At 41.4% G+C, this 24662-nt stretch overlaps 1 protein-coding gene across 3 annotated transcripts; it reads left to right on the plus strand.

Annotated features, from left to right (window-relative positions):
* Positions 1-24036, plus strand: LOC110438007 (uncharacterized). 3 transcript variants are annotated; one of them, XM_087300601.1, is made up of 8 exons: positions 1-97; positions 190-306; positions 2067-2180; positions 4295-4420; positions 9529-9645; positions 13376-13498; positions 14470-14580; positions 21155-24036. In XM_087300601.1, the coding sequence occupies exons 6-8, from the start codon at positions 13435-13437 to the stop codon at positions 22762-22764; spliced, it is 1785 nt and encodes a 594-aa protein (XP_087156727.1). In that variant the 5' UTR covers positions 1-97; positions 190-306; positions 2067-2180; positions 4295-4420; positions 9529-9645; positions 13376-13434; the 3' UTR covers positions 22765-24036. The 3 variants fall into 3 exon arrangements, with proteins under 3 accessions (XP_087156727.1, XP_087156725.1, XP_087156726.1); XM_087300599.1 differs by lacking the exon at positions 2067-2180 and having other exon boundaries at positions 6-97; XM_087300600.1 differs by lacking the exons at positions 1-97; positions 190-306; positions 2067-2180; positions 4295-4420 and adding an exon at positions 9296-9450.
* Positions 24037-24662: the final 626 nt, after the last annotated feature.

Genomic DNA, 24662 nt, shown 5'->3' on the forward strand with positions numbered 1-24662 from the left:
ATTCTCCTCTTTTACTCAGAGTCGTCTGTTCTCTTTTCCAGAACAAAGATGCATCTGCAGATCTCAGTTTGCCTTCTGTTAGTTCGTTTCCCTTCAGGTACAATTATAACAGTTTCTTCAATAAAAATAGTAATGTAATTGGGTAAATATACAGTAGATCATGTCTCTCTGTGTGTTTCATCACTAAAGGACACTCGATACGCTGTTATGTGTGCAGAAGTTTGAACAATCCGTGTGTGAATACAGATGTAGAATGTCCTAGAACCTTTTTCAAGTGCTGGAGCTTCACAATGCTGCATTATTTGGGTGAGTTGAATATGATTTATTCAATAATTATAATTTATTTACATTGCTTACATTATTTACAGTTGAATTATTTGCATTTATTTGCAGAATTTACAAATGCAACCCCAGAATATTTTAGATGTATGGTATTAAATTAGTCATTTTTATTAAACGTTTATCTTTTACTTTGTAGCAGTAAGGTATATTCGATAGTTTGTTCGTTATTCAACACCACTGAATAAATAATACATTAAACAGATCTTCCCTCATGTTTTTAGATAACACAACTATCATGTCCAAAAGCAAAGAGTGTGCTGTAAACTGTCAAAACGGCTCCTCCGACACTGGCACATTAATGACTTATTCTGCCTGCTGTGACACTGACCTCTGTAATGCTGAAAACACTCCAGGTATTACAAACGTCTTTCACACAAACACTGTTTACATGATCCAAAAAAGGAACATTTACTGTTAGTTTACTCACTTTCAGGCCATGCAAGATGTAGGTGTTTGTCTGCGGTAAAGTATTTATTTATCAGGGGTAGAGTGGGGACAAAAGTAACAAAGCGATTTTATGGAAGCCCTGACAACATCGGCTTTCCAGGCTACAACAGCACATTCCTCATTAGGTTCCTCAGACCAGGAGAAGGGCATATCACAGGTACAGAGAGAACAAGGTGCCTGCTCGTGCCTGGAAAGAGGTGGGAGATGCGCGTTGACTTGGATTCTCAGCTTATCTTTCCATCAGAGATCACACAAACAACTCTAAGACCAGACGCAGCGATTTGGTCAGCAGCGGCTAAGAAGGTTCTGGTGATTGAGCTGACTGTGCCATGGGAGGAGGGAATGGCAGCGACGCATTAGTTTTAGCGGCACAAGTATGCAGACTTAGCAGCAGAATGCAGAGTTGAGGGTTGGACAGCGACAGTACATCCCATAGAAGTTGGGTGCAGAGGATTTGTTGGGAAGTCTGTAATTCATCTTCTCCACGCTGCTGGGACATCTGGAATGAGTCTGAGGAGAGCTGTTAAGGAGTTGGCAGAGGAGGCAGAGAAAGCAAGTTACTGGATGTGGCTACGAAGGAGGGACAAAAATTGGGGTGTGGTACCCCATTAAGGGCAGCTGCAGGGGGTGGCGGGGAGACGTCCCCACAAGCCACTGCCCCCCCACCGTGAAGTGTACTGGATAGGGGGCGAAACATCAGTGAACGGTGGTACCAGCTGACGACCCTGCAGCTGACCCAAAAGTGCACTGGAGGAGGTGCGGCAGGCAGTAATGTCAAGCAGGTATTTAATACTTGTATTGGAAAATTCGGCATAGGCAAGGCAGACTTTATTTATAGAGCACAATTTTATACAACCGTAGTTGATCCAAAGTGCTTTACAATAATATAAACTAGACAATAAAACTAAAAATAACTGGTATTAAAAATACAATGAAATATATTTAAAAGTAATACTAAAATATATATAATAAAAAAATAACAAGCATGCATCAGTCAAATACAAGAGAGTAAAAATAAGTCTTAAAGTTAGATTTAAAAGCATCCAAAGAAGGAGAGATTCTGATGTTCAGAGGGAGACTGAACTGAACACTGAAAGCTCGATCACCTTTTGACTTGCAGCGAGACCGAGGGACAGACAAAAGAAACTGGTCATGGGATCTTAAGAGTCTACAAGCTGTATATGGCCTAATAAGCTCGCTGACATAGGCCGGAGCAGAATTGTGCAAAGCTTTATAAGTGAAAAGAAGAATTTTAAAATCAACCCTGTATTTTATAGGTAGCCAGTGCAATGAGGCGAGGACAGGGGAGATATGATCTCTTTTCTTAGTTCCTGTTATTAATCTGGCGGCTGCATTTTGGACCAACTGTAGCCGAGAGAGTGTTGACTGAGGTAGGCCAATGTACAAAGAGTTGCAGTAGTCTAAACGAGAGGAGATTAAAGCATGGGTTACGATTTCTAAATCTTTTTTAGAAAGAAAGGGTTTAACTTTTGCCACCAATCTAAGCATACAAACCTTGATGGAGCTGCCAAAAATCAGCTGATTTTGGGACCGTGTCCTGCAGTTAGGTCCGAATTTCAGTTTGTAGGTGCAGGAAGTAGTGCTGTCAATCGATTTAAAAAAATTATTAATCACACTTTTTTTTGCAATTAATAACGATTAATCACATTTAAAAGACTGAAACTTGTAATTTTGGCTATTCAAATGTAAAATTATTGGAAATGCAAGACAAAAAACCATCAAAATTCAAAATATATTTGTTTATTAGAATTTTTGTTAAACTTGTAACACAGATTTCTTCATGTAAACAACAAACCCACAATAAACCATCAAGATCCTGGCTTGACAGCCAATTACAGAAATAAAAACACAGGCATGTTGATGCCAATTGAATTTCAAAACAATCAATGCAAATACAGAAAAAAACGATTTCCATGGTGGATTCTAAGTGGACTGCAAAAAATGCCAAAATACAGGCACTGCAAATATGGAAAATTATAATGATAATAAAGTATTGAATACAAACAATTGCACTCATTGTAAAGTTGTATTGCTGTGAGTTAAGAACATTAATTATAAAGTAGAAACAATTTTGCTTAGTCCTCTTTTACATTCAACCAGTTGCTAAGACAGTCCAGTCTGTTGACGTTATCGGGCGACAATAATGTCTTTTATTTTGAATGATGTGAGCTGAGAGTGAGAACAGTCTGTCACTAGCAAAATCAATTTGCATATCACTGACGTCATCACGTTCTACCGTTTCTGTTTGTTTAACAGCCTATAGTTACTAAAGGGGTATTTATAATTGCACTACACTTTATATAAGCATGTTTATTTAACTAAATGTATTGCTGTTTGATTACAGTATGTCATTATAGATGTGTAGTGAATGTGCAGTAATCTCTCATATATAATAAACTCAGACAAGTTCAGAAACTGTCACTAAAATATCTGTGATTGTGAACAAGAAAAGAATAAACGGTCCAATTCAATTGTTCAAATAAAGGAGAAGCAGATCGGTTTGACTAACTTACAAGGGAAATACCTTCATACTGCCTGTGCTAAATCATTTGTCGTCGGTACGCAGAGGGGTGATCTGCTCTCGGGCTGCAGGTGGGAGAGGCTGCTGTACGAGGACTGACTGGGCCGCCTGTCAGTGCTGTGAGGTGGGGGAGGGGCCGGCGGCATCACACGCAACTCGAAGAGTAGGGATGGTACAGTATGGATAAATGACAGTCTAAAAAAAATCTCCAATAACACACAAAAAAAGTCGCTAGATTTGTCGCTAGGGGGTCTGAAAAGTCGCTAAATCTAGTGACGAAGCCGCTAAGTTGGCAACATTGGCGGCAAGCAATCAGAATGAAGTAGTCCACCGCTTGAGAGGTGTTCAGAGAACACAGACCAGTAAAATTTGGTTCCGACCACAGTTGTTCCCAAGAGTTTGATTATTGCGGTTGCCGGATTTTCAATGACTAAAAATCGCGACGACGCGGGGCCCCCTAATCCCGCGGTGCGTGCCAGTCCACTACGCCACTGTACAGGGACTTTGGTCACAACATCTCTAAACATTTAAACAACTTTGAGGGATACGGATGGCGACGTCGGATGTTTAGGCATTTGTTCTTATTGCTAAGAAACGAGTGCACAGACACACACACGCACAGACAACGCGCGCAGTACAGCGCACCCGGTGAGCGACTGCGACTCCCTTCAAGATTCATCAACACGCACGATCGCGTTCATCAAATTTGCCTAAACTAAGTGTTTTAAAGTATGGCTTTATTTTACAAGCAAGAATTCTGACAGCAACGTGAAGCAGACGCTTTACAAAAGTTGCGCCTAAGGGGAAAGCACGTCAAACTTAATGAAACATTTGAGGGCGCAGGGAGTCAACTTCAAGTTTGTGAATTGCCCAAATAGAGCAGATACATGAGTGTTATGTTTTTTGGATCCTATATTTTGTACACAAAAAATATTCCAATAATCGTCTCTTTTTTTTTTGTAGACCCAAGAACGATTGCTGCCAATGGACTGAAATGTTACTCTTGTGACGAAAAGAGCTGCTCAAACATAGTGAACTGCAAAGGGAGTGAAGACCACTGCAAAACTATAACACCGAGGAATGCAAAAGGTTCAAGTCTATTCTAATATTGTCTTTCGGTCATTCCTTTGAAACATTTAATACACTTGCTGTATATTAAATCAACCTTTTTTCAATGTTTTATCAGGGGTTTCCGGTAAACCGATGGTGCAAAAAGGCTGTGCCTCCAAATCTATTTGTGATGCCTTATTAGCCACTAGTGTTCAGGGCATCTCCTGCTGTTCAGGGAATCTCTGTAATGATGCTAAAAGTGTCACTCAGAGCTTCATGATCCTCTGTTTTTCTTTGATCGCCTTCGTCCTCATGCTCTGAATACACGTTCAGTTTCTACAGCTGTAGAAATGCATATGGCTGAAGTCAAAATTATTAGTAATTTTATGTAATTTATGTAATTTTATGTATGTATATATATATATATATATATATATATATATATATATATATATATATATATATATACACACACACACACACACACACACACACACACACACACACACACACACACACACACACACACACACACACATATAACATATATATATATATATATATATATATATATATATATATATATATATATGTATATATATATATATATATATATATATATATATATATATATATATATATATATATATATATATATATATATATATATATATATATATGTGTGTGTGTGTGTGTGTGTGTGTGTGTGTGTGTGTGTGTGTGTGTATACATATACATATATATACATATACATACAAAAATATTTCTAATAGTTTTAACATTAAAAATGTTTTTCTTTAAACTGCATTTATTCTAGCTAAAATAAAGCAAATGAGACAAATATGAAAAAAAAATACATATATTTTTTTCTTTTTTTCTTATTTGTCTTATTTGCTTTATTTCAGCTAGAATAAATGCAGTAAAAAAAAAAACATTTTAAGGTTAAAACTATTAGAAATATTTTTTTTTCAGATTGTTTATAGAACCATTGTTATATGATAATTTGCCAAATTACCCTGACTTGCCTATTTAACCTAGTTAAGCCTTTAAATGTCACACTGAAAAATATCTAGTCAAATATTATTTACTGTAATCATGGCAAAGATAAAATAAATCAGTTAAAAGAAATGAGTTATTAAAACTATTATGATTAGAAATGTGCTGAAAAAAAATCTTCCCTCCGTTAAACAGAAATCGTAGAAAAAAATAAACAGGGGCACTAATGATTCTGACTTCAACATCTTAAGCTGCATGAGTAAATTTGTAAGAACAGACAAAAATACACTTTATCAATCAAAATTATTGTTTAAAATTTAAAATTTTACATTTATTATAGTTATTATTTGGTAAGAGTTCGATCATTTTTTACTTTGATGAGAAATTTGATGTATAAGTTTATCTGTCGATTGGAGAATTCGCAGAATAGTAGTTTAATGTTGTTAATAAATCCTATTCTTTCTGAGGTGCGTTTTCAGTCACCTTTGATGAAATATTGGCATACATGTCTTTTTAAAGGTACAGTTGAAGTCAGAATTATTTGCCCCCTTTAATTTATTTTCTTTTTTAAATATTTCCCAAATGATGTTTAACAGAGCAAGGAAATATTTGTTTGTCTGAAAATATTTTTGTTTTGTTTTGGCTAGAATAAAAGCAGCTTTTAATAAAAAAAAAAAAAAAAAAAAAAAAATATATATATATATATATATATATATATATATATATATATATATATATATATATATATATATATATATATAGCTAAAATTAGTAGCTCCTTTAATCTATATTTTTTTCTCGATAGTCTACAGAACAAACCATCATTATACAATAACTTGCCTAATTACCCTAACCTGCCTAGTTAAAGTAATTAACCTAGTTAAGCCTTTAAATGTCACTTTAAGCTGTAGAGAAGTGTCTTGAAAAATATCTTAATATTCAAATATTATTTACTGTCATCAGGGCAAAGATAAAATAAACCAGTTATTAGAGATGAGTTATTAAAACTATAATGTTTAAAAATGTGTTGAAAAAATCTGCTTTCTGATAAACAGAATTTCGGGAAAAAAATAAACAGGGGCTAATAATTCTGACTTCAACTGTATATGTGGTTTGTATTGATTTTGTCTGTCTTTTGTACTATTGGACTTATTGTCTGGAATAAAGAGAATAATTACATATATTTTTTATGCCAAGAACCATTTGAATATTAAATAAAGATCATGTTCCATGAAGATGTTTTGTTTTCTATACTGTAAATATATGCAAACTTAATTTTTATTCTCAATATAAAAAAAAAAAAAACTCTCAGATTTTTAAATAGTTGTATTCGTACATTCATTCATTCATTCAATCATTTTCCTTCGGCATAGTTCCTATATTCATAAGGGGGAATGAACCGCCAACTTATCTAGCATATGTTTTACACAGCGAATGCCCTTCCAGCTGCAACCCAGTACTGGGAAACATCTATACACACTCATTCACACACATACACTCCAGCCTTCCAGCCGTAACCCAGTACTGGGAAACATCTCATTCACACACATACATTCCAGCCAATTTAGATTTTTCAAGTCACCTATACCTCATGTCTTTGGACTGTGGGGGAAACCGGAGCACCCAAAGGAAACCCACGCCAACACGGGGAGATAATGCAAACTTGACAGAGAAATGCCAACTGTCCCAGCTGTGACTTGAACTAGCGACCTTCTTACTGTCAGGCAACAGTGCTAACTGAGCTACTGTGTCGACCCTAAATAGTTGTATCTCAGCAACATATGCTAACAAAATATGTATAGTTGCATTTATCATTAGTTACCAGCAGGTGGCAACAGATAATAATTGTTATTTCTTTCCCCAATTTCTATTTAACGGAGAGATTTTTCAGCACATTTCTAAACAATAGTTTTAATAACTCATCTCTAATAACTGATTTATTTTATCTTTGCCATGATGACAGTAAATAATATTTGACTAGATATTTTTCAAGACACTTCTATACAGCTTAAAGTGACATTTAAAGGCTTAACTAGGTTAATTAGGTTAACTAGGCAGATTAGGGGAATTAGGCAAGTTATTGTATAAAGATGGTTTGTTCTCTATTGAGAAAAAATATATAGCTTAAAGGGGCTAATAATTTTGACCTTAAAAATGATTCATAAAAAAATAAAAACTGCTTTTATTCTAGCCATAAACAAATCAGACTTGATTTGATACATAATTAGGAAAATATTTATTAAATAAATAATTCTGACTTCATTTTTTACAGTCTATGCTTTGTATACAATAAAAACACCTTTGAATTTTGAAAATTGATCGTTGGAATTATATTAATATTCGGTCATTGCGTTGTATTGTTTTTTAAAAGACGAAATACAAATAAAGAAATAAATAATCCTTCTTTTGCTTATTGTTTCCTCTGATGGATTCAGCTAGAAAAAAAAATCGAGCAAATGAACTGGGTGAACTATCACTTTAACTTAAAAATAAATTATATTGTGGTTTCTAAAAATGAATAAAAACATATTTTTGTTATTTTATGCAACAAAAAACAAATCCTTAAATCACAATATATTGAACTGAAGTGTGCATGACCTGTATAACCTGCGGTTTACAGAATAAAAAATAAAAATAGCTGCGCTGGTAAAGTTTAAGGACCCTATCATACACCCGGCGCAGTGTGGCGCAAGACGCGGCGCAATAGTCTTTTGGTAGTTTCAGCTTGGCGCAAGAGTCGTTTTGAGGCGTTGCGCTACGCTGTTTAAATAGCAAATGCATTAGCGCTCATTTTTGCGTCCATAGGCGTTCTGGTCTAAAAAGGAAGGCGTTCTGAGGCGGACCGCTGGCGCGTTGCTATTTTGAGAAACTATAATAGATTTTTCATTAGACCAAAACTAACCCACGCACTGCTTAATACCCACAAAAGAGCAATAGACAAATATCTTTACATATGAAAAAAAATAAATATAAAGGATATATATAGAATATAATAAGAATAGATATAGAATATAAATATAAAGGATTAAAATATTACAAACCATACTATTTTCTAGCCTACATAAATATGAAAAATCACTGCTTTTATGTCTTCTTAATCTCGGGAGGCTTTTTCAGTTCATTCATAACAATTTGCTTTTCTATAATGTTATTATTATTAGCAGTATTATTTATTATATCCATATGTATATTTGTTTTATTAAAAACAAGCTTAGATTTGCCCACCTGTCAGGTTTTAGACCATATGGGGCACAGCATGTGTTTCAGTATATAACTCAGGTTTTTGAGCACATTTTTTTATTATTACTCATTTATTCGTTTGCTGGAAATTAGAACTGAATTTAGAAATAGTTTTGAAACGAATATTTGCGCTTAACAAACAAAATTATTTATTTTTAGACTAATTGATGTCTGTGCATAAAGGTTTCCCTATACAAGAGCGAATGTGAAAGTAGTTCCATTATCTCTCATTCTCGCAGTAGATGCTCTGTTTAACAGTTTTCTGTTGAACAACTGTTAACTGTTTGCTTGTGAAATTCTCATTTTTTCCACTTAGACTTTGCTGTAAATAGCGAACACACCAATAGCTCATTAAGAAAATAAACTCAACCCCATTGGACCATGCGCCACAGTGCAAGGCAGATTTCCCGTCCTTAAATTAGCAAAAACGCATCCTGACACGCCCTGAAAGCGTTTGCACCCTGCGTTTTGCCCTCTGCGCATGGACCGTCAAAATAGAGCCCTAAGCATCAGTTTGTGTATAGGGTACAAAGGGTAACAAACTCACCCTCATGTCGATACAAACAAGTATTACTTCTTCTGGAGTTTTACCTGTTAAAGAAATGACAGTTTTAGAAGTTTCAACTGTTGTTTAATTATTATTATAATGAATTAGCATATTTAAACAAGATCATTCAATGTTTGTTCAGTTTAACTTTCCTTTTCTCAAAGTTCCACCCCTCTAGATAAACTGTAAAGCGAGCGGTGAAACAGACAGGTAAAATTATACACTTCCAGACTGAAGATGGATCCGCAAATCTCCATTTTCCTTCTGTTTGTTGTTTTCGCCGCAGGTACTAATAGTGTTTATAATGTTACTGAATACATATGAGTCTGCAGATCACTGATCTCTCTCCATTTCATCACTACAGGACACTCTCTCAGCTGTTCTGAGTGCAGCAGTTACAATGGCCCGTGTACAAACCTTACATTAACAACATGTCCCAGTGGAACTAACCAATGCCAGACTGGAACAGAGACACACACTGGTGAGTCTGATTGATTGAAATGTGTTTATTTTAGTGCAATGTAAAAAAAGTGATTAGGTAATTCACGTGATTAAGTAATTAAACAAGTTGCCTTAAAAGCAACAAGTTGAATTTACTTTGAAAAAAGCCAGTAAACCCATTGACTTAACTTTATTAATATGTGCAGTTTGTTTACAATGTAAAAACAATACAAGGTTGCACACAATTCATGTTGTCCCAACACAAATCCACTAAGTTAATGTAAGTAAATTAAGTAGATTGCACATTAAACAATTAGGTTTTCCCCAAAAATCTCCATAATTGTTTTGTTTCTGCTCATTTTAAATAAGTCGTTTAAACTAACTTCAAAAATCATTTAGAGTGTACTTAAGGCAATGAGTTTGCTCTCTCTCTCTCTCTCTCTCTCTCTCTCTCTCTCTCTCTCTCGCTTTCTTTTTAGCTCTTTCAATGTTATTTTCTGATTGATGGTGCTGAAACTGAAAATGTTTTTTTTTTTTCTGACAGACTTTCCTAACTCAGTCTTAGAATTGCCTAAAGATTTCTGCTACTTATTTACTTATCTGACCTATTTTTGACAGGTGTGAGATGATACATTATCAGAAAGAACACTTGCTTTTTAACGGGACGGTTCGACCACATTGTAAAAACTTAACTGATTAATTAGTCCTGACAGCATATGTTTTTAGTTCATTGTAACTTATTAAACTATGTTAATTACGTTCTAACCTAATTGCATAAGTTACGCACCCTGTTTTAAGTGAGTTCAACATAATATAAGTTCAATAGACTCATAGGGTTAATTTGATTGAGCTTAAAAATTTTAGGCAACCAGGATTTCTTTTACAGTGCACTAATAAAAAATGTATTCACTCACCCTCAAGTGGATTCAACCCTCCATGAGTTTCTCTATTCTGTTGAACACTAAAGAAAATATTCTGAAGAAAGATTACCATTGACTTTTATAGGTAAAAATACCATGCAAGTCAATCGATTGAAGTTTCCACTTTTCTACAAAATATTTATTCTATTTAATGTTTTTCTATTATTTTCAGTTCTATTTTATAATGTTCTGTTCTGTTCTATTCTATTGTGTCTATTATGTTATGTTCTGTTCTGTTTGTTTTATTCTATTATTTTCTATTCTATTCTGTTCTATTCTATTATATACTGTTCTATTCTAGTCTATTCTATTTTGTTTGTTCTATTCTATTTTGTTCTATTCTGTTGTTCTGTTGTAATCTATTCTATTCTGTTCTGTTTCATTATGTTTCATTCTATTCTGTTTGTTCTATTCTGATCTAATCTATTGTATTATGTTTGTTCTATTCTATTGTTCTCTTCTCTTCTGCTCTGTTATGTTTTGTTCTAGTCTGTTCCTATCTATTCTATTCTATTTTATTCTGCTCTGTTATTTTTTATTGTAGTCTGTTCTTTTCTATTCTATTTTATTCTGTTCTGATCTGTTTTATTCTATTCTATTTTGTTCTGTTCTGCTTTATTCTATTCTGTTCTTTTCTATTCTGTTTTATTCTATTCTATTTTGTTTTGTTCTGTTCTGTTCTGTTCTGTTCTGTTCTGCTCTGCTCTGTTCAGTTCTATTCTATTCTATTCTATTCTATTCTATTCTATTCTATTCTATTCTATTCTATTCTATTCTATTCTATTCTATTATATTGTGTTCTACAGCAGAAAGAAAAAAGTCCAAAAGATTAAAATAAGTAAAGGGTGAGTACTGTAAATATTGACAGAGCTTTCATATATGGGTGAATTATCCCTGTACTCTCCCAGCTTTTTTTCTACTTCGAATTTTCTATTAAACCAGTACGACGGAGACATTTTTTGGAAAGAAATGAAATGGAAGATAGACCAGATACTTTATGTTAATCTTTCACTGTCTCCTTATGTATACCCGATTAAAAGACTGAATGTATACATCGTTGACAATTTTTGTAAATGACATGATATTTAACTAATGTGAACTGCATTTTACTGTGGGAAAATGAGGTGGTATGTTACTGGATTTTAAAGTTGCTTTGGGAAAATTATTGTAATTTTTACGGTAAACTGTACATATAATTCTGTAAATACATATACAGAATGATAAATGGTGCTGTAAATGTAAAAACAGTTCTTTTGATGAAATTGATTTACTGTAAGTTACAGGCGAATTGTAGATCGTACAGAAAATTGTTAACAGCGTATTTATTAACATGCAGTTAAAGTCAGAATTATTAGCCCCTCTTTGAATTTTTCTTTCTTTTCAAAATATTTCCCAAATGATGTTTAACAGAGCAAGAAAATTTTCACAGTATGTCTGATAATATTTTTGTCTTCTGGAAAAAGTCGTTATTGTTTTATTTCAGCTAGAATAAAAGCAGTTTTTAATTTTTTAAAAGCAATTTTAAGGACAAAATTATTAGCCCCTTTAAGCTATATATATATATATATATATATATATATATATATATATATATATATATATATATATATATATATATATATATATATATATATATATATATATATATTTATATATATATATATTTTATAGTCTACAGAACAAACAATCTTTATGTAATAACTAGCCTAATTACTGTACCTTAACCTGCCTAGTTAAAGTAATTAACCTAGTTAAGCCTTTAAATGTCACTTTAAGCTGTATAGAAGTGTCTTGAAAAATATCTAGTCAAATATTATTTACTGTCATCATGGCAAAGATAAAATAAATCAGTTATTAGAGATGAGTTATTAAAACTGTTATGTTTAGAAATGTGTTGAAAAAATCAGCTCTCCGTTAAACAGAAATTGGGGAAAAAAATAAACAGGGGGGCTAATAATTCTGAGTTCAACTGTATGTATTCTTCAAGCTAAACTGATAGTTTCTTTAAATTGGAAAAACGTGTGTGCACAGCCTGATCTCACGAGAAAACTTAAGTATTTTACGTTTTGCCAGTTTAGTGGCTAATTTGTAGGAATTTGTACGAGTTCAGTCATCCGAAACTGTACGATTTTAATAAGGAGGCGTGGCACCTAACCCCACCCCTAAACCCAACCCTCATTGGGGGATGAGCAAGTTGTACTAAATTGTATGAATTAGATCGTACAAATTCATACGAAATAGCCACTAAATCAAAAAGTTAAGAATTGCCATGAGATTGTGTTGGTGTACACCAAGTATAGGATGTTGGCTGAAAGACACAGTTACAAACACGACAATGGAAAAGATAACCTATATATTACAGGATAAATAGGTCTTCAAATTGTTCCTTTATTGTGAAGGAGTTGAAAATGTATTGATTGAAGTATAATAAAAGTGCTCAGTTGTTAGCAGTGTCACCATACAATAAGAATGTCGCTGGTTCGAGTCTCGGCCGGACCAGTTGGCATTTCTGTGTAGTTTGCATGTTCTCCTCGTGTTGGTGTGTGTTTTCTCCGGGTGCTCCGGGTGTCCCCCACCGTCCAAGACCTGGACTATAGGTGAATTGAATAAACTAAATTGGCTGTTTTGTATGAGTGTGAATGAGTGTGTATGGGTGTTTCCTAGTACTGGGTTGCGGCTGAAAAGACATCCGCTGTATAAAACATATGCTGGAATAGTTGGCGGTTCATTGTGCTGTGGCGACCTCTGAAATAGAAACTGAGCCTAAAGAAAATGAATTAATGAATTATCTAAGTGTCCATCGAAATAAGAAATTGAACTGAATTTCCCTGTATCATTTGGGTGTTTTAGGTGCAACGATTCCTGATTGGAGTTTTAAAAATTGTACTGCCGGCTGTCACAATCGATCCATGAACTTCGGCACTGGGAAGTCAGCTTATTCCTGCTGCGACTCTGACTACTGTAACACCCAAGGTACTGTAACACTCCTGATACTCTACTCACTGTATTAAAGCCTCACTTCGCCGACCCTTCCTTGTACTGTTGCCTCACTTTACCACCGCTCGCCATGTCAAAGTGTGGAATGATGGTCAAGCGCCCCCTAACTTTAGAGCATAGTGATAGGATATTTACTCGCGGGGAGGAGTTTCCTCATCTCAGCTCATGGATTTAGAGGCACACACAGTCCATTCGGGGAGATATAAAACGCACACAAATTATTTAAACGCAAAACCGAGAAAACTGCAATTCACAAGCGCGTATTGAACCGTGGAGGTCGTACCGTATGGTTCAATATTATATTGAGAACCGTGGCATCCCTAATATATATATATATATATATATATATATATATATATATATATATATATATATATATATATATATATATATAAAGAAAGTAATATTTTTAAAAAATATTTTAATCCTTTAATTCTTTGTTTTGTTTGTAAAAATACTTGTTTATTGTTGTACATCCTGCGTGTTTTAAGCAATGTGTAAGCGAGGCGCACAACTGAAGTGCTCTGCACTGGACTTTAGCCCTGCTTTCAGTTGGTCTACTGAGCAGTCTATTTTAGCTAATCAAAATAGCAATGCGCCAACAATGCGCCTTAATACAACTCCTTTTTAGGCCAGAACACCCACAGAGTGGTGCAAATGGATTTACTATTTAATCCACGTGGCAGGAAAACTGAAAAATGAATGTTTTGTTGGTCTGATAACAGCAACTTGTCATGGAAACACATCTTGCGCCGGGTGTATGATAGGGCCCATAGTGTTTTTTGACCCTGCGTGAATATAGGCCTGTTGCTGGAGACCCTCAAAACAAAAATATACCCTTTTTAATGCATAATAGGGACTATTTAAATATTATTATCTAAAACCACTGTAACTGATGAAATATATTTGTGCTGCAAAAATAAAGATGCTTGTTTTTCTCCGGTTAGACCCTGGCTTTAACGTCCCCAATGGAAAGACATGTTATTATTGTGATGAGAAGGGTTGCTCAAAAAAACTCAACTGTTTATGGATTGAAGACCGCTGTTTTACAACTGAAGGTGAGAATCTGGAAATACAGTTCCCCTTCGGTTGGGGAACTTCAGTGCCATGAATGGGAGGATTCGGATCAGAAGCCGCTTATCTGGAGAGTATTGAACGGGCCAATGAATGAAATTAATTGGCAGCGTAAGCTTGCGCAGGTGTGCGACATCTGCAATTATCTCAGCATATAAGCACACCTGAAGCCAGCAGACGCCATCCTTTTCGCTTCAGATCCTTTCTGAGTGAGTCGATGAGGGTTCCTCTTGCTGATCAGCACTTCAGAGCGAACGAGTGTGTCTCCCGGTCCAGAGTGGGTCTTCGCGGTGGCAGACGGTCGAGCTGGGTTACTCCCTTGCCTGCGGTTCTTTGGGTCCGGTCCTCCAGAGCGGTGCGTATAGTTGCAACTTTCCTAAAAGAGCAACACAGTCGTGCAGCACGTCCTTTTCAGGATGGCGCTCCGACTGTGCGTTTCTGGATGCGGGGGTTTCCTGTCTCCGGATGATGGACACGATCACTGCATTGCATGTTTGGGGGTCCAGCATGTTAATGCGGTGCTCGCGGGCGGTTCATGTCGTCATTGCGATGCCATGACCGTTGCACAGCTAAGATCGCGGCTAACTTTCGCAAGAGAGCGAGCCACCCCAGTTGCCTCCTGTTCTAAAAAAGCAGCGGGCGCTCGGGCAGATCTGAGGGTTTCAGCGGGAGCTAATCCGCCGCCCACGGGCTCGCGGACCTCTCGCTCCTCACGGCGCTCCATCCAAGCTTCGGGTGGTGAGAGTGATCCGTCTAACCAGATGGTAGCTCTCACACTCGCTGACACCGGAGATCAGATGTCCTCCGCGGCATCGGAGGGTGGGCTTTCACTGTCCGACGAAGATCCGGACCCGCTCGCCCCCTCCGGGCAGGTGAGCGCTGTCAAATCGGATCCTGAAGCGGACATGTTAGCCGTGCTTTCCCGGGCTGCTTCGGCCGTGGGGTTGGAGATGGTTTATCCCCCAGCTCCGCGGCCGGACCGACTAGATGGGTGCTACGTAGAGGACCAGAAGGCGAAGCCTTCGAAGCCTCTCGTCCCCTTCTTCCCGGAAGTGCACAGTAGGCTCACGCAGTCCTGGAGGGCACCTTTCTCTGCCCGTGCTGCGAGTGCCTCCGCCCTCACCGCCCTTGACGGCGGAGCTGCCAGGGGGTATGAGGCGATCCCGTCAGTGGAGCGCGCTATCGCGGTCAATCTTTGTCCGCGCGGCGCCTCTACGTGGCGGGGTTTGCCCCGCCTCCCGTCCAAAGCCTGTAGGTTGTCTGCCTCCCTCGGAGCCAGAGCTTATAAGGCTGCGGGCCAGGCTGCTTCTGCTTTGCACGCGATGGCCACCTACCAGCGCTACCAAGCGCAGGCGCTGACCGAGCTGCACGAGGGCGGGTCCAACCCAAGCTTATTACATGAGCTGCGCACCGCGACCGACTATGCTCTTCGGACTACTAAGTCCGCCGCGTGTGCGCTGGGGAGGACGATGTCCACACTTGTGGTTCAGGAACGCCACCTCTGGCTAAACCTGGCCGATATGCGCGACGTTGACAAAGTTCGCTTTCTTGACTCGCCCATATCCCAGGCTGGCCTGTTCGGCGACACCGTCGGTGAATTCACCCAGGAATTCAAGGCGGTGAAAGAGCAGTCGGATGCGATGGGCAATGTCATCTATCGGCGTGGCCGTAAGCCCGCTCCGCCCGCCGAGCCATCCACCTCCGCTGTTCCTCGCCGAGGGCGCCCGCCAACGAGTGCTGCCCCGCCCCCGCCTGCGCCTCCGGCCAAGCGGGCGCGGCGTTCACCTCGAAAGCAGGCAGCCCCTCCTGCCCAGGGCGCCGTTAAGTCCGGTAAACGGACCGCGAAGCGTCCCTGAGACAGGCCATCCGGAGAAGAGGAAACTTGCTCTTTCCCCGCTGGAGGGCGGGGCCCCGATAACAACGGTACTTTTCAGTGCCACCAAAACATCAGTAAAAGAGCACTTTTTCCCTTCCCCGGATGTGACTGCACGAGTTCTGCCAGTCCGGGACGCGCTGCCTTCCGGCTCGCAGACTCTACGTGCTTCGCCAGTGGCTCACGAGCGCTGGGGGGACGGTCTCCCTTCCCTCAGCCCTCCAGCCCCCTCTCCGGAGTCAGGGTGCGGAGCCAGAGCGAATCGCTCTCCTCCAGCTTTTCCGCGGGACCCTCGTGCTTCCCGGATCAGCACACCCACTCCGCGCTGCCCCACCGCTGGTACGTCAGCGATTGTAGCGATGACTCCATTAGCGAGGGCTCTGCCTGCCTGGTTAGCGCGGGCCAGCCCCTCGCGGTGGCTCATACGCACAATCAGACTCGGTTACGCGATTCAGTTCGCGAAACGGCCCCCCAAGTTTACGGGCGTGTATTTCTCCAGGGTCAACCCCCTGTCCGCCCCTGTCTTGCGAGAGGAGATTGCTGCCCTCCTGGCGAAGGGTGCAATCGAGCCGGTTCCTCCAGCCGAGATGGAGAGTGGGTTTTACAGCCCATACTTCATCGTACCCAAAAAGAGCGGTGGGTCACGGCCAATCCTAGATCTGCGCGTTTTGAACCGCTGTCTGCACAAGCTGCCGTTCAGAATGCTCACGCAGAGGCGCATTCTCCAATGCGTTCGTCCTCGGGATTGGTTTGCAGCCATAGACCTGAAGGACGCGTATTTCCATGTCTCCATTCTTCCACGCCACCGCCAATTTCTGCGGTTTGCGTTCGAGGGTCGAGCGTGGCAGTACAAGGTCCTCCCCTTCGGGCTCTCTCTGTCTCCGCGGGTCTTCACCAAACTCGCGGAGGGTGCCCTAGCGCCCCTTCGGCTCGCGGGCATTCGCATACTCAATTATCTCGACGACTGGCTGATTTTAGCCCACTCGCGGGAGCAATTGATTATGCACAGGGACGAGGTGCTTCGGCATCTCCGCCTACTGGGGCTTCAGGTCAACCGAGAAAAGAGCAAACTCGCCCCCGTGCAGAGGATTTCTTTTCTCGGGATGGAGCTGGACTCGATCACCATGGTAGCGCACCTCTCCGAGGAACGCGCTCGCCTGTTGCTGAACTGTCTGAGGGAGCTCGACAGCAAACTAGTGGTCCCACTGAAGTTCTTTCAGAGGCTCCTGGGGCATATGGCATCCGCAGCCGCCGTCACGCCGCTCGGGTTGCTCCATATGAGACCACTTCAGCACTGGCTTCACGATCGGGTCCCCAGACGCGCATGGCACGCGGGCACACACCGGGTCTCGGTTACTGCGCTGTGTCGCCGCGCCCTCAGCCCTTGGAACGACCCCTCGTTCCTACAGGCCGGTGTGCCTCTAGGACAGGCGTCCAGCCATGTTGTTGTTTCAACAGACGCTTCCAACACGGGTTGGGGGGCCGTGTGTCGCGGGCATGCGGCTGCGGGCCTCTGGAAGGGTGCCCAGCTGCATTGGCATATCAATCGCCTAGAGCTGTTGGCAGTGTTCCTCGCTCTCCACCGCTTTTTACCGGTGCTGGAGCGGCAACACGTGCTGGTCAGGACGGACAGTACGGCGGCGGCGGCGTATATCAACCGCATGGGGGGTATGCGCTCTCGCCGCATGTCTCAGCTCGCCCGCCGTCTGCTCCTCTGGAGTCACCCACGGCTGAAATCGCTGCGCGCCATTCACGTCCCAGGCACGCTCAATCGTGCAGCCGATGCGCTCTCACGACAGCTGTTACGCCCTGGAGAATGGAGACTCCACCCCGAGTCTGTTCAGCTGATATGGGCGCGATTCGGGGAGGCCCAGATCGATCTGTTTGCTTCCCCCGAGAACGCTCACTGCCAGTTGTTTTTTTCCCTGACCGAGGGCTCTCTCGGCACGGATGCACTGGCCCACAGCTGGCCTCGGGGCATGCGCAAGTATGCGTTTCCCCCAGTGAGCCTGCTCGCGCAGTTTCTGTGCAAGGTCAGGGAGGACGAGGAACAGGTTCTGCTAGTTGCGCCCCTTTGGCCCAACCGGACCTGGATATCAGAGCTCTCACTCCTCGCGACGGCCCTCCCCTGGCGGATCCCTTTGAGAGAGGACCTACTCTCTCAGGGACAGGGCACCATCTGGCACCCTCGCCCCGATCTTTGGAACCTCCACGTGTGGTCCCTAGACGCGAGGAAGACTTAGGTAACCTACCGACTGCGGTGGTTAATACCATCACTCAGGCTAGAGCCCCCTCCACGAGGCGCGCCTACGCCCTGAAGTGGAGTCTATTCACTGAATGGTGCGTCTCTCGCAGAGAAGACCCCCGAAATTGCCAGATTAGTGTTGTGCTCTCTTTCCTTCAAGAGAAGTTGGACAGCAGGCTGTCGCCCTCCACTCTCAAGGTTTACGTGGCCGCCATCTCCGCTTATCATAGCGCGGTAGCTGGCGGCACCGTGGGAAAGCATAACCTGGTCATCCAGTTCCTTAGGGGTGCTAGGCGAATTAATCCATCTCGCCCCCCTCTCATGCCCTCTTGGGATCTCGCCCTCGTTCTCACGAGTCTGCGATCCGATCCCTTTGAGCCACTCGAATCAGTATCTCTAAGATTTCTGTCCCTGAAGACAGCTCTGCTGGTTGCGTTGGCCTCCATCAAGAGGGTCGGGGACCTGGAGGCATTTTCGGTCAGTGACTCGTGCCTGGAATTCGGGCCGGATTACTCTCACGTTATCCTGAGACCCCGCCCCGGTTATGTGCCCAAGGTTCCTACCACCCCCTTTAGAGTTCAGGTAGTGAACCTGCAAGCGCTGCCCCCGGAGGAGGCAGACCCAGCCCTTTCTTTACTTTGTCCAGTTCGCGCTCTGCGCATTTATGTGGACCGTACTCAGAATTTTAGATCATCTGAGCAGCTCTTTGTCTGTTATGGCGGTCGGCAGCAGGGAAGTGCCGTATCGAAACAAAGATTATCCCACTGGATTGTGGATGCCATTTCACTCGCTTATTCGAGTCGAGGTCAGCCGTGTCCCCCGGGAGTACGTGCACACTCCACTCGGAGCGTTGCATCCTCTTGGGCGCGTGCACGCGGCGCCTCTCTAACAGACATCTGTAGAGCTGCGGGCTGGGCGACACCCAACACATTTGCAAGGTTTTACAATCTGCGAGTGGAGCCGGTTTCCTCAAGGGTATTAGGTAACCCTTTGGTGATTGAGGAGACAACTCGGTAGGGTGTTGAAACACGCTTGCTGCGCCATTCTCCCTAACACGGAGGTACGTGCGCCTTTTTTATCTGTCAGTAAAGTTCCCCGTCAGGTGAGCCCTGCAGATTCCTCCGTGGCCCCCAGCACTGACTCAGCGGAGGAGTCACTTGCTGGCCCACTACGTTGTAGGTCTGCCCGCTGGTCAGCCCGCGTTTTGGGTATAGGTGCCTGCTATGCGTGATCCCCACTAGGCGATCCCATATGCTTATTCCGCCACGGTTAAGTCCCCCCCCTGGGCGGACCCGTGTCTTCCCTCTCCGCTAACCACTCTTTGCTATGCGTACTCCCCCTTTTTAGGGCTAGTCCATAGGTAAATTCTGCCATCTATCCCCCCCTTGGGTAACGGATGGCCTCCGCAGCGTCCTCCCTATCGGGATTGCACGCTTCCCAACGTACTGTCGTATTCCTAGAATTATCTAGATGCTCACGACTTCCCAAAAAATATATCTAAATCCGTAAAACTTCTGTTGAAGTAGGATAAATTAGGGCCAGGGACACGTTGGAGGACCGCGCCCCCCATGATGTGGGTGCGTCACGCTTGCTTGACTATCTCCTCATCGGGGGTGTTGGTAAGGTGCAGTCATTATGGCGCTTTCCATATTCTCCCATTCATGGCACTGAAGTTCCCCAACCGAAGGGGAACGTTCGAGGTTACAGAAGTAACCCTTCGTTCCCCGAGGAGGGGAACGGAAGTGCCATATTCCGTCGCCATAATGACTGTCCCTTAGCTGTTTGAAAGTCTCTTCAGCTTAAAAGGATGGCGTCTGCTGGCTTCAGGTGTGCTTATATGCTGAGATAATTGCAGATGTCGCACACCTGCGCAAGCTTACGCTGCCAATTAATTTCATTCATTGGCCCGTTCAATACTCTCCAGATAAGCGGCTTCTGATCCGAATCCTCCCATTCATGGCACTTCCGTTCCCCTCCTCGGGGAACGAAGGGTTACTTCTGTAACCTCGAACGTTTTTAAAAAAGTTTTGTTACTTCATGACAATTTTTTAAAGTCCTTGTGAATCTGAATTTGCTAAGACTTTTTTTTTCAGTATGTTGACGTACTTCCAAATTAAATGGAATATTAAGTAGGGGGCGGGGCTTTATTTTTACACTTCATTCCCTTATAGCAAACTAATTGTAAAAGGGGCGTGGTTAAAAACATTGCTCCTGAAGCTGTCAAATTCCAAACACACAAGCCAATGCTCAAATTCTAAGACTTGATTGAAGATTACCAAAACCAACAATTATAACCAGAATAACAATGTGAGTCAGCAATATACATTTTAAATTTAGATTTCACATGGACTTTAAATATTCAGTCACATACAGTATACACACATGTGATGTGTACCATTTGAGAGCTTAGATTAATTCATTTATTTTTACTTTTCAGCAGGGAATTTCAGCCAGCCTTTGCTTCTAAAAGGCTGTATGTCCAAATCTTTTTGTGATAGACCTGTTAATCCTACCACCACATGTTGTGAGGGGAACCTGTGCAATGCTGTCAATGGTGTCCCAAAGAGTTTCACCCAGAGTGTCCCACAGACAGACACCCAGAGTGTTCCACAGACACTGAATATTACTCAGAGCATCACCCAAAGCATCCCACAGACAACGAATAATACGCAGAGCTTCACCCAGAGCGTCTCACAGACAATGAAAATTACCCAGAGCGTAACCCAAAGCATCCCACAGACCGTAACCCAAAGCGTCTCACAGAGTGTCTCCCAAAGCGTCCCACAGAAAAACACACAGAGCCTCCCACAGACACTGAATGTTACTCAGAGCATCACACAAAACAACCCACAGAGCTTAACCCAAAGCGTCCCACAGACTGTCATGCAGAGCATCCCACAGATAGACAGCCAGAACGTCCCAAAGACAGTCACCAAGAGTGTCCCACAAACTGTCACTTACACTGTCCCACAGACAGACACCAAGAGTGTCCCTCAAACTGTCACTTACACTGTCCCACAGACAGACACCAAGAGCATCACACAGACAGTCACTGACACGGTCCCACAGACAGACACCAAGAACATCACACAGACAGTCACTCACACGGTCCCACAGACAGACACTAAGAGCGTCCCACAGACAGTCACTGACACGGTCCCACAGACAGACACTAAGAGCGTCCCACAGACAGTCACTGACACGGTCCCACAGACAGACACTAAGAGCGTCCCACAGACAGACACCAAGAGCGTCCCACAGACAGACACCAAGAGCGTCTCACAGACAGTCACTGACACGGTCCCACAGACAGACACCAAGAGCGTCCCACAAACTGTCACTTACACTGTCCCACAGACAGACACCAAGAGCGTCCCACAGACAGTCACTGACACGGTCCCACAGACAGACACCAAGAGCGTCCCACAGACAGTCACTGACACGGTCCCACAGACAGACACCAAGAGCGTCCCACAGACAGACACCAAGAGCATCACACAGACAGTCACTCACACGGTCCCACAGACAGACACTAAGAGCGTCTCACAGACAGTCACTGACACGGTCCCACAGACAGACACCTACAGCGTCCCACAGACAGACACCAAGAGCGTCCCACAGACAGACACCAAGAGCGTCCCACAGACAGTCACTGACACGGTCCCACAGACAGACACCAAGAGCGTCCCACAGACAGTCACTGACACGGTCCCACAGACAGACACCTACAGCGTCCCAGAGACAGACACAAAGAGCGTCCCACAGACAAACACTGAGAGCATCCCACAGACAGACACTCACACCATCCCACAAACAGATATCAAGAGCGTCCTACACACAGACACCAAGAGCGTCCCACAAACAGACACCAAGAGCGTCCCACAGTCAGACGCTCAGAATGTCTCACTGAATGTCACCCACATCCCCCCGCAAAATGTCACACAAAACGTCACCCAAAGCAAAGCCCAGAGTAGCCACATTACTAACAGTGTTAGCCAGAGTGTGGTGTTCCTCTGTTTTTGTCTGCTCTCCCGAATGCTCATACCCTGAGCTCCAGAAAACTACAACAAACCCCTCATGTATTTGTGCATAGTTGGCAAGTAAAGCTGATCCTGATGCACAGATTTCACATTCAACAAGGTGAGGCCATCTACACAATATATTGCCTTTTATTCTTCTGTTTCTCGGTTCTAATGTGATTCAAACACTTTATTCAGTCCAACATTACAGGGTCTTGTTGCTGTTTAATAAATGATGTGAAATTGTAATTAAATCGAACGGTATCTGCTGATGAATTAAACTTCAGTGTTGAAAACAAACTTTGTGTTGTTACTGATGAAATTTGCACATCAAACTAAAACTGCAATTCCAAAACTGTCTGTATGCACGTACATTATATTGTATAACTGCAGGTTGAGTATATGCTCGAGAGCTGTTCTGTCCATCACATCCACAACACATGAACTCTTTCTGATGTTGATTGTAATGTAGTAATGTGCACCTTTTGTGAAGTTGCTTTGGAATGATAATTATTGTGAAAAGCACTATACAAATAAACTTGATTAGATATAGTGACATACATAAATGTGACAACTTGAGACTTGTCATTCTGTAGTCTTGATGAACGCAGGCATTATTTCCAAGTAACGACACTACCCCTAAGCATGGGTTCCCAAACTTTTCAGCCCGCAACCCTCAAAATAACAATGTCAGTGACCTGCGACCCCTACTGTCTTCTGAGGTGGTTGTAAATGTCCAAATTTTGTGCACACAACAATAGACATAGAAATGGACAATAGAAAACAGTCTAACAACCACACTCTAAAAAATATTGTTTAGACTAAACAACAACAACAACAACAACAACAACAACAACAACAATTCATGCAACAGTTTGCATCAATTTATTTAAGTTACAACATCATCTAACAAAATAAAGTTCAGACAGCAAACTTTATTACATTAGCCAAATGGCCTTTTTTTCCTCAATCAGTGGCACTTTTACATAGCATAAACTCCATTTTTTAAGTTGAGTACTCAAAAAATTAGGTTGTTTCGACTACTTTTTTAAATTAAAATTTAAAATCAATCCAGTGTTATGTACTTAATTCCCATAATTAATAATGCAAGGTTACAAGTTTAGAGCCTCAAATAAATTAAATACATTTGCTGAAATTGTTAATTGTATGTTTTCAAATTTACTGTTCATTTAGTTGCTTGTAACAAACACATTCAACAACAACATTTTTGTTTTCCAGTATTTTTTTGTTTGTTTTAACCCACAGTCTTTCAGTATTTTACAAACTAAAAATGTGTCTCACAAACGGTATGAAAAATAATAAAAAAAACATCAGCATGTGGACTTAAAAATACAAAACAACATAAAGAGCACAATCTACTCTGAAATAAGCAGAGACCAGAAAATAATGCTCTTGAGATGCATTGCTTTTGCACTGGGCTTCAGTCCATCAAGTTCGAGAAACTTCACAAGTATGTTTAAGTTCCTTAAGGTTGTTCAGATTCAGAGCGTATTTTATGCCCATCAGCAGACCACAGAACCTTGACATCCATTCTATAGGATTCTCATGCCCTCAGCTATGATGGTTTCCGTCTTGTAGTTCAATTCCAAAATAGACTGATCACCAATAATGGCAAATGTCAATACTTGCCTCCTCATTAAGGTCCTCCTCAAATTCTTGTGTATTCTTGTAAAGCAAGAAAAAAAAAATTTGAGTCAAAAAACACTGCTAACATCAACTGTATTTACCAGAGTAGCCAACACTTTCAGATCTTTCAATTTCAGATCTCTTCATAAGACATTCAGGTTAAATAAAATGAAAAGGAAATGCAATACTTGAGATTTGTAGTGTTTTGTATTTCTTTGGTTTGTGAGTTTTGCGACTTTAAAGGTCTGTCGTCATTTAATCTCCCTTCACTTGTTACCAGAT

The sequence above is a fragment of the Danio rerio genome, chromosome 21 (assembly GCF_052040795.2).
Source record: "Danio rerio strain M-AB ecotype USA chromosome 21, GRCz13ab, whole genome shotgun sequence".
Classification (NCBI taxonomy): domain Eukaryota; kingdom Metazoa; phylum Chordata; class Actinopteri; order Cypriniformes; family Danionidae; genus Danio; species Danio rerio.